General features: G+C 39.4%; 1 protein-coding gene across 1 annotated transcript; it reads left to right on the top strand.

Moving 5' to 3' along the window:
* The first annotated feature begins 95 nt into the window (after positions 1-95).
* Positions 96-10,593, top strand: PRDX6 (peroxiredoxin 6). The gene is made up of 5 exons (XM_012000448.1): positions 96-151; positions 3,641-3,797; positions 7,561-7,707; positions 8,464-8,610; positions 9,972-10,593. Exons 1-5 carry the CDS (start codon positions 96-98, stop codon positions 10,098-10,100), a joined length of 636 nt encoding a protein of 211 aa, XP_011855838.1. The 3' UTR covers positions 10,101-10,593.
* The last annotated feature ends 782 nt before the right edge of the window (positions 10,594-11,375 follow it).

The raw sequence follows: 11,375 nt of genomic DNA, 5'->3' as shown, positions 1-11,375 counted from the left end.
CTGGCACCCCTTCAGCCTGCCCTGCGCGAGCCACTGGATCCCTCCAGGCCTCCCCGCCTCCGGCGTGGCTGGGCAAGGCCACGCCAAGGTGGGGGATGGGGAGGACAAAATTGGGTTCTGCAGGTTCTGGAAACTCACTGCCCGTGGGAGGGTTTGTTGTCCGTTGAACTCGTCTTAGTAAACTGCAGGTAGCGTGGTCAGGCCGAGGGCGCAGGGGCGGGTCGGCATTGGCGATCACTTCCCCGGTCTAGTGCCCAGGGTCGCACCGCCCTCCCTCCCACCCTCCGTTCTGGAATTTGCTCCCTGGGGAGGATGGGTGTCTGAAGCCAAAGTCGGAGGACACAGCTGCTGGCTATATGTTACAGGAAGGCCAACGTATTATCTGAGGGTGCAGGGTATTTGCAGGCTTCTGGGCACAAAATGTGAAATTTAAAACCACTAGCTGCCTAATAGGTGGCCGAAAGACTTTTTGTCCAGACCCTCCTTCAATGACCAAGATATGATTTGATAACAGCTTTAGGAAGAGCCAAGAACACTCTGTGTAGGTGTGCCTTCAGAGATTCCAGAACTTGCAACGCTTAGAGGGAAGGACTTTCTGACGCCGTTCAGCTGTAGTAGCCTATTCTTGCTAGTGATGGCCGTTCCAGGCTCCAGGACACGTGTACTCCCCAACTTTGAGACTCTTTTGTTTCCCAGTGGCTTGCGCCTCACTGTCCTCTCCACTTTCTGCCTTGCTTCCAGCACATAAGCTTGCTGATGATAGCCAAATTGATGACCTGTGATCTGACTTGGCAGTTTTGCCATTATGAATAGGAGTAGTGAATCAGTGTTGCCTTTTTTTTTTTTTTTTTTTGGCATTTTTTTTTTTTTTTTTGGCGGCTCCTGGATTAGCAAACTGGAAGTTGCTTAGTTTTCATCAGAAGCATTCCAGGCATGTCTAGTTATATTATGGTTCTGGAGTTCTAGTGGTCCTACTACACTGTGAGGCTCCGAGGTTTGACGACAGTTCTTCCCCAGTTTATATCCTTTTTATGTACAGTATCCAGGGAGACAAAGAGAGAGGCTTATGAAATTAATCAATGATTGGACAGGGCTGTGCAGAGAACCAGGGAGAGATTCTTACACATCATGTGCCTACCTGGACCCTTACAACCTCTTACGTCCCTTTTCTAGCCACTGAATAGAGGAAAAAGCTTTGTGAAAGATAGGACTAGGCCAGAAAAAGGTTGAAAAATGGAATATTCAAACCTTGAACGCAGAAAAATACTTTAGAAATACAGCTTATGGCCAGTCTTATACTTAGGATCTAGGTAGTAGTATTTCTCCAGTAATCCTTGGGATTTTTAGAGTTGTGTTCCTTCCCATTTCTGGCTGCAGTCCTCACCCCCATGAAACATAAACTATTTCCAGAACTCTTAGCTTGTGTAGATTAAATATTAGCATAAAACGTATTTACTGTTCCAACAATTAGAAATGTTGTCGCTTTTTAAGCTAACCATACTTTTTTGGGGTTTCGTTAATGTTTATTAGCCTCTAGATCCATCTAGATTTGATCAAAAGTGGTACTTTATCAGCCATAGTTAGGAACACGATAAAAATATCTGCGTTTATTAACTAATAGACAAGTCTGCCTAGGATCAGGCGTAGTATTCCCTACCTTACCAGGAAGAGAAGTTTGAGCCTTTTATATGTTTATGACATGGATTTTTGCCTGATTTTTCCAAACTCTATTCTGTATATGATCCCAAGTCAGACTGTCAATTTTTTATCCAGGTATTTTTGAGGAGAAAAAATTAAAATTTCTTTCTCTACCTTACCCCTGATCATTGTAAACAACTAAAGAGGTTGGGTGCTACATTGGGTGAGTTTACTGGACCTTATCACTGTTTCTGTAAGTGGTAGAAGTAGCTTCTTCATAGCACATCTTCACTACGCAAAATATGTGTTTTCTGGGGCTTAGTAAATGGGAACCATTCTCTTGAAGGAGGAAACCTTTTGTCTTTTGAAAATGGGTAAGAAAGAAAACGGGAGAATGTCACTGAATTACTCTTAAGTGCAGCAGTAGGAAGACCTAGAGGGAAAGGAAGGCCAAGGTGAGACATTCTTGGAGTTTATCCTACTTGTAGCCACGAGGTAAACTGGAGTTTCACTTCTGAGGGAGGGAAGGACGTGAACTGGCTTAAAACCAGTTCCTTTCGCATGATTCAGCAAAACAGTCTCTGCCGACTGACAATGGAAAAAGAACTCCTAACTTTTCTAATTCATCCCTCCTTTAACAATACAGGAGGAAACGCCCTGTTCCATTTCTTCTCAACTTTTGGAGACCTTCTGTTAAGTCTCATCTAACCATTAAATAGATTGTTTTCCATAGAATCTAAGGCCTAGATTTTACTCATAGTGATATTATCTACTTCAAAAGATATACTCTATGTTCTTCCTTTTGCCCTTCATAATAAAGTGAACATAGTGCACACCTCCACAATCTTAAAAAATATATATTAGCTTTCTTCCCAATCTTGCCATAGGGCCCTCCATCCTTTCCTTCTTGAAACCTTGGGAGTTGAGTGGAAGCTGTAAGTGGGAAGGAGGTGCCCTTGTCTTTGCTTGTTCTCTGTACTCAGGGAAACTTCGGAAAGGTAAGCTTGGCATCTAGGCAAGATTTAGTTATCTACTAGTTTAGGATCCTGCCTAAATCATCTGGTTTAGGATAGTTTAAGTTGATGGGGATGTGGAGAACTGAGTGTTCAATTTTCCTTTTCAGTTGAAAGAGTAGTTTCTGTTGCCAAGGAGAAGGAAATGTTACTTCAGCTTTCTTAGTGGCCGCTTGAAACGTGCTCAAAATCTATAAAATCTTAGACAATGATGACTTAGATCTTAGTATTTACCTAAGAATTTGCTATTGTAGAAATCTACATTGTAGGCTATCAAAATTCTACCTGCTTGGTCTGAAGAAAGAAGAAAAACTGCAAATGAAGAGATAGGTAAAACTGTTAAGGTGATACTGTTTTGTCAGAGTATAAATATTGGGCGTCCTGTTTGGCAGGTTAGATCAGTAAAGTGGTTTTACAAGATTTTGTATCCACTTGCTTCGAAGAAACCAAGTGTCCGACTTCAATTTTTACATATAAATAGAGGATAGAAACCTATTTATTTCAGATTACATAATCTGTTTATTATTGTAGTCAGGCATTTGTTTGGATTGAGAGCATACTGGGACATCCATTATTGGAGCTGAATGTCATGGTCTGTGCTAGAAAAAAATGTAGAAAAGGATAAGAAGAAATAATTAAGTTTTTTCAGTAAGCTACTTGGCTTGAACAGCACAGATTTTATTAGCCAAAAAGGAGTCAGGGTGGCACCATAATTATTAAAGGAAGCAACACCTTAAAATTAGTCTTTTTAAATATGTGTCATCTTGAATTTCATATCTTTGATTAAATCGGGCTATAAGCGTAGGCTTCTCTAGAGGTAAGTAGATTGAAAAGCATTCCTCAACAGAAAAGTTTGGAAGTAAATATCGTCATAAGCATTCATTTAAAAAAGAAAGCCTGTTTTTGATTCAGAAGTTGTGACTTTTCATTCTCTGTGATGTTGGTGATAACTCTTCATTCAACTGTGACCTTGTTTTTCTTCCTTTCAGATGGGGCATTCTCTTCTCCCACCCTCGGGACTTTACCCCAGTGTGCACCACAGAGCTTGGCAGAGCTGCAAAGCTGGCACCAGAATTTGCCAAGAGGAATGTTAAGTTGATTGCCCTTTCAATAGACAGTGTTGAGGACCATCTTGCCTGGAGCAAGGTTAGTATCAATTGGCATGAACTTTGAGCCTGAGATTATAGGTCAAGTTATAAATTATAGAGTCCTTGGTTTTTGAGGTTAAGGTACAAGTAAGCTTTAGGTTCAAAGTTCACTGATTATTTGAAAATTTCAGTTGAACCACACAGTGATCACATTGCTAAATCCATTGGTCAGTCAATTCTCAGACCTCATCTTGGCCTGCCAGCAGCATTCAACCTAGGTGATCACTGTTTTCCTTTCTTGGCTTCTAGGACACCACATCCTAGCTGTTCCTGCTCACTGATTCTTCATCTCCCAACTCCTAATTTATGCTGAAGTTACCCTGAACTTATTTCTTGGACCTCCTCTCTTTTCTGTCTGTACTCTTTCCCTTGGAAATGCCTTTAAATACCATCTATGTGCTGTGGTTCTCAAATTTTCATCTCTAGGCCAGACGCTTCGAGGTTCATGTAACCACTGCCTACTTAGCATCTCTCCTGGGATGTCCAGTCATCTCAAACCTAGCGTGTCTAACTAGGCCTCATTCTTAAATCCAGAGTTTTATTCATCTAAGCTAATGGCAACTGCATTTTTATAATTGTTCACGCCCCAAATCCAGGAGCCATTCTGAATTCTTCATGTTTTTTCACATCATAACATCTGATTTATCCTCAAACTTGTCAGCTCTACCTTCAAGATATGTCCTGTATCATGGATGGAAGACTGACTCCCAAGGGATCTGTGTGACTTACCCTCACCTCTTTTGGGTCTCAACTCACAGGACATTTCATCAAAGCCTTTCTTGTCCTCATTATCTAAAATGATAACTCCTTTTCACATTCACTATCCCCTCCTCCTCAGCACTCAAATACTCTGCATATTACCTATTTAGTTTGTTTCTTCCTAGTAGAGTGTAAACTCAGCAGGAACAGAGACTCCTGTTTTGTGCACTGCTGGAACGATGCTCACTACTCAGTACATCTTAGGTGATCAGTCAGTATTTGTTGAATGAATTAACTGAAGGAAATACCTACTTTTAGCAAAAGAATTTACTTGAACAATAAATTTGGTGGTCTGAATTTACCTTGAAAACATTTTAAGGACTTCACTACAACATGCGGTTAAGTAATAATGGTAACTACTTTTTCAGGGATGTATACTAGAAACTATGTCAAGCATGTGTAGTTGAATAAAAGATGTATTGACTTGTGAGTTAGGGATCTGTGGCTGCATCCTATAGCAGTTAACACTAGTTAATCCTAAATATCTGAGACTAGAAGAATCATGTGTAGGAGAAAAAAGAAGGGCAGTTATCTATGTTGAAATAGAATTTTTTTCATTCCTTACATTTCTCAGTGAGTGGTAACTGTAGTTTTCACTATCATTTTTCATTTTCATTTTTGCAGTTGAGAATACTTTTTTCACTTAGAAACTTGGAGGGACTTGCCCAAGACTGCCCAATGGCAATGAGATTGGAATCTCAAATCAATGTTCTTTTTAATACAAGATGATAAAAAGTAGGATTTAGCCTAATTTAGGATAGAATAAAGCCAAATAATTTAGGATACTTTCTTTGGTGTTCATGGGTGTAATATAGTGTCCATCATGCAAGTGGCAGAGTAGAGAATTAGTGCATAGCAATAATTAAAGTGACATATTGCCAAAGGAGGTGTTTGTAGCCCATTATAGAATAGCTTTTAAAGTATAGAAGCATACACAGGTTTATATTACCCTGAGCTTCTGCCTTAGAAGTTTTCACAATTGTGATTACATTGAATAGGAAAAAAGTCTGAACTACCAGAAGGAGTGCCCAAACTTTGACATACACCTGATATATAATAATCTGCCTCTAGCATGAGACTATATTAATTATTATTTAGCTCTGGTGACTTAATAGGCAGCCAGTGACAACAGAAAGTTAAGATAATAAAATGAAGGAATGTTAGAATGTGTTGTCATCCAGGAGCCTGAGGCAGGAGAATGGCTTGAACCCAAGAGGTGGAGGCTACAGTGAGCTGAGATCGTGCCACTGCACTCCACTTGGGCGACAGAGCAAGACTCCACCTCAAAAAAATTAATAAATAAATAATAAGAATTTGTTGTTATCCACTTCAGAGCTCATCAATGCCACATTTGTTACATCTCTGTTGAGAAATCCACAATGGTTTTGTATCTGCTATGCCATCAAGCTCCTGTTTTACTTTCAAGCCTACACATAATAGACCTGATTCCAATTTTAAATCATTTTTTCCATTACTTGCTAAACTCTATCCAACTAAGTTCCTCACTCTCCTATCAATAGTTTATGTACAGAGTTGCCCACATGTTTCATTAATATCGTTCCTGGACAAGTGCACTAGCTCACACCTATAATCCCAGCGCTTTGGGAGGCCAAGGCAGGTGGATCACAAGGTCAGAAGTTGAAGACCAGCCTAGCCAAGATAGTGAAACCCCGTTTCTACTAAAAATCCAAAAACAAATTAGCCGGGTGTGGTGGCGGGCGCCTGTAATCCCAGCTATTCAGGAGGCTGAGGCAGAGAATTGCTTGAACTTCGGAGGCAGAGGTTGCAGTAAGCCGAGATTGCACCACTGCACTCCAGCCTGGGTGATACAGCAAGACTCTGTCTCAAAAAAAAAAAAATTTTTTTATATATACACACACACACACACACGTGTGTGTGTGTGTGTAGTTCCTGATCCCTAGAATGCCTTTCTTTTCTCTGTGAAAAATCTTACCCATCCTTCGAGGGCCCAGATAGAAGTCCTATTCTTTTCTTGAAGCCTTTTCTAACTCTTGGAGTCCTACAAATGGGAGTGTTCAGTACTTCAGCATTTACCGTCCACCTTTTAACATTAGTCTTGCATTTGCTGCTGCTTCATGCTGGAATCATCTCTAACCAAATTAGAAGTTCCTTTGAAGGCAGGAGCCATGTCTTACTCATCTGTATTCCACATGTACTTACCATAATGCTTAGCCCACCTTAAGTGCTATATCAATGCTTAATCAAATAACAAAACTAAATTTTTTTTTCTCCAAAAGCTTCCAGGGATAGAAAAAGTAGAAATAAATGGATGAATAAAGTTTTACTAGGGAAGGAGGGAGGCATATCATTTTTCCTTAGTTCAGACTTGAAATGCTTTGTTTTCTGTTTGCATTTCACCCTAGTTTAGGTTTACCTCTGCCTTTTCACCCATTTATTTTTGACTTGTCCTTCAAGTATATATTCAACTCTCCATTCTTGTGTTTGCTTTGTTTTGTGATTTTTTGTTTGTTTGTTTTTTGTCATTTCTTACTATTTGTCTTGTAACTTAACATCTGAGTCAGGGTGCTTTTGAGGCAGGGACCAGAGCTATAAGATTTTCTTTACATATGGTATTATTTCTAGATGTGATGGATTTAACAAACCTGTTGTATCTGATGGTTTTTACAGTATTTGGGTATCCAGAGGTGCCTTGTATTTGGATGTAACTAAATTATTGCAATGTTAAAGGGGTTGCTGCTGTTTTCTCATGGCAGTGGAAGCATGCTGAATTTAAAGAGAACTGGGCATGAAAATGGCTTTGGTCCATGATTACAACCTAAGTACTGTACTCTGTTGTTATTCCTGGCAATAATTGGAATGAAAAGTGTTGATTTACTCACTTTTTAAAATTAAAATTGCTTAAAGAAAATTACTGTGATTTGGTCCTCTTTCCTGTCTTGCAAGGTGATGGCTGTTAACTGATGAAATTCAGAGCATGTGTTAAGTTTAGATTCCTCTTTCCCCTTTTACTTGTGTTTCAGGATATCAATGCTTACAACTGTGAAGAGCCCACAGAAAAGTTACCTTTTCCCATCATCGATGATAAGAATCGGGACCTTGCCATCCTGTTGGGCATGCTGGATCCAGCAGAGAAGGATGAAAAGGGCATGCCTGTGACAGCTCGTGTGGTAGGTCATACAAATTCATTTTGTAGTCAGCATAACTGATCAGGCTGTATGTCCATGTAAATGCTCGTACCAGCTAGAGGAGATAGGGGAGTATCTACAATTATGAAATAACTGTGTATTGGCAACAGTATCACTGATTATCTGTAATGCTGATGCAAAGTGGCTGAAATTTTCAACTAAATTTTTCAACTGCTTAATTCATAGTTCATGGAAATCTACAAAAAAAAAAAAAAGTTGTTTATCCTAAAATGTCCTCCAGAATTGAGAAACCTTTTCATAGCTCTCCTGACCACCCTGTCTTTAAAGTGATTGGCCATATCCTTCTTCATAAGGCAGCTCTGTTTTTAAATTTGTATTTGTTCTGTCCTCTGGCCACTAGAGAACAAACCCGATCCCTCATCTGAATAAATGCACAACTATTCAAGGAACAATATCAACTCCCATTAGTATTATTTTTATGATAGTCATCCCCAGTGGACATAGCCTTTCCTGGATTAAATTTGCATATCAGTTTTTCTTACTGGGATAGCCAGAACCAAATGGAATTCCCTTCTAAGTTTAGAAAATAACAGAGAGAAGAAAATTACCTGTATTCCAGCCATCCACATTAGCAGTTGGTGTATCCTTTTGGTGCTTTGTTTTTGTCTTGTTTTTATACCCTTGAAAATTATTAATGACTGCAGAGCTTTCTAAGTGGCTTTAATATCAAAAACACTCAAAGAACTCTTCCTATTTATGCCTTTCTGTGCTTTGCAGGTGTTTGTTTTTGGTCCTGATAAGAAGCTGAAGCTGTCTATCCTCTACCCAGCTACCACTGGCAGGAACTTTGATGAGATTCTCAGGGTAGTCATCTCTCTCCAGCTGACAGCAGAAAAAAGGGTTGCCACCCCAGTTGATTGGAAGGTAAAGATGTTTTTTAAAAAAAAGCAGTTTCTGTACTTGCCTGAAGGGCCAGTCTCTAAAGGGCCAACTTCAAGGTCTGTGTTACCTGGATCTCTGTTTCTAGCACGCAAGTACACTGGGAGGATTTTTCCTCATGACTGAGTTCAAGATTTGCTCACAGGCCATTTTCAAGGTCTTATAACTAACACCTTTTATGTACAACACAAACTCTATATGGCTTTCTGACTTTTAGATAATTTGGAAAAATTATTGGTCAGAATGATTCCTTTTCCTAATAGAAGGTTTAAAAAACACACACACACACTTTTATCTAACCCTTCCCTGATGGCACAGTATTTATCACACAATCTTGATTTACCATTTCTGTTAAGTCATGGATATAAAAATACTGGTGTATTAATGTCATTAAGTATTTCATTTCTCTTAAGCTTCATTCTTTTAAACCTGTGCTAGAATTCTCCAAAATTTGTTCATACACTTTTAATCTTTAAGACATGGATAACATCACAAGAGTATCTTAACATTGCTACATTTTTAAAATAATGCTAACCTGAATACCAGGTTTTGTTTTGGTTTTTTCTGACAGACAAATCACTTAAATTCTGTATCCACTAGTTAATTTAATATTACTTATTTATGTACTTATTGAGCGCAGATAGTAGTGAACTGGGGGGATAACAGTGAACAATAGAAGGTCCTTGCCCTCATAGAACTTCCATTCCAGTGAGTGGAGACAAGCAGTAAACAAGTTTATTAAGTGGTAATAGCAGGTGCTACAGGGAAGAATCAAGCACAGATGGGGAGAATAACAGTACAGGGGTGGGAGAGTGACTGTCAAGGAATGCCTGTCTCTGAAGGGACTTTTGGGAAGAAAGACACAGAGAAGATGTGACCAAGGCATATGTATTTGTGAGGGACGAGCACTACAGGCAGAAGGAGCAGTTAGTGCAAGAAGCTGGGCCTACAAATGAGCTTGGCATGTTGGAGGAATACAAGGAAAGCTAGCATGCCTGGAGCGGAAGCCGCAAAAAGTGGGGTGAGGGACAAGAGACGAGAGGAGGCAGGATTCAATCACACAGGGCTTGCAGGCCATGATACTCACTTAGAATTAAATGTAAAGTGTGGTGGCCGGCTGTTACTGGGTTTAAAACAGGGCTGTTTCTTGTTAATATGGGGTAACTACTTTCCCACCAAAAGTGCCAAAGATCAACTTGGAAAACAAAATTCTCAAAGAGGGGAAGAGTGAAGAACACTTGATTAGTCTCATTAGCACCTGTGGCTACTTTTCTAAAGTTAATTCATGAAGGCCTTGAAGCTTCACTATGAGATTGAATTTCACCATTCTCAATGTCTTTCAATAGGATGGGGATAGTGTGATGGTCCTTCCAACCATCCCTGAAGAAGAAGCCAAAAAACTTTTCCCGAAAGGAGTCTTCACCAAAGAGCTCCCATCTGGCAAGAAATATCTCCGCTACACACCCCAGCCTTAATTCTCTTGGAGAAGTTAGTGCTGTGAGCCAGAGGATGTCCGCTGCCAATCATGTTTTCCTGCAGCAATTCCATAAACACATCCTGGTGTCATCACAGCCAAGGTTTTTAGGTTGCTATACCAATGGCTTATTAAATGAAAATGGCACTAAAAGTTTCTTGGGATTCTTTACTCTCTGCCTTCACCAGCAACCAATTCCATTCATACATCAGCACTCTACTGGTTCTGTTTGAAATATTTTCTGTATTTAAAACTCAAATCTTGTTGGATCTCTGCAGGGTTTGTGACCAATGAGGTCATATTGGTTGATGGTTGAGAAAGCTTGCTTCACTCTGCATCAGAGAATGACTATCAATTTTTTTTTTAACTATCCTATCACGTCCTCTCTTCTGTCACCCATTTTGAAGAGTGGCAGAACTTGAGGTTCAGCTTCCTCTGTAAATATCCAAGTATAAAACCCAGGAACTTCTAGAATAACCCAGATGTGCTTTAATATTCTTTTAATATGTTTTGATCACAACTCGGGGAAAAAAGCTTTTTAATTCTGTACCTTTCTAGTAGATAAGTGAAGAGCAGGGGAAGAGACCTTTAAATATTTTGCTATAAAAATGTGTGATAAGTTTCTATCAAAATGGGGAGATTGCAGAAAAGGCTTCCCTTGGCTTCCAAGGATGTGTAGCAGGTGTGAGGAATGCTAGTGCCATGTGCCTTTCACAAAGAGTTTGCATTTATCAGTCTGCTTTCCGATGATATGTACATGAAAGGGTACACCATGTGAAGAGAAGAGAGAATGGTTGAAAATGTTTTATTATAGAACTCTTGCAGTGAGTTGCTATTTTCTAGATTTTACTTTTTAGGGAACAAAATAAAATCCTTTGTTAAAACTGGGTCAGAGAATTCTGTTGTCACATTTTGAAGTATCAGCTTAGACTTATGTCCTGAAGGGCAGAGGCTTCCTTCTTCCTAGGATTGGCATGAGTAATTTCTTCCAAAGACAGAATTTATATAAGATTTTATTATATAAGATTTTATATAATTTTATATGTAAGATTTTATATAATGAAAATGGAGGAACAGCTGAAGAACGTGTGATGTCACAACATGTCTTGGTCCACTTTGCTCCTTCATGTTACTTGCTTGGATCCTAGAGTCCCATGATGTTATAATCCCTGGTATAAAGAGCTCTCCTAACCTAATGCCTTAATGGGATTGCTGGGTATAGGAATGTGAACCTCAAAGATAATGGTACATCTGTGCTTTTTGCTGCTCTGAACTA

This window comes from Mandrillus leucophaeus, unplaced genomic scaffold (genome assembly GCF_000951045.1).
Source record: "Mandrillus leucophaeus isolate KB7577 unplaced genomic scaffold, Mleu.le_1.0 Scaffold629, whole genome shotgun sequence".
Lineage (NCBI taxonomy): Eukaryota > Metazoa > Chordata > Mammalia > Primates > Cercopithecidae > Mandrillus > Mandrillus leucophaeus.
This window is presented reverse-complemented; position numbering and strand designations above follow the sequence as displayed.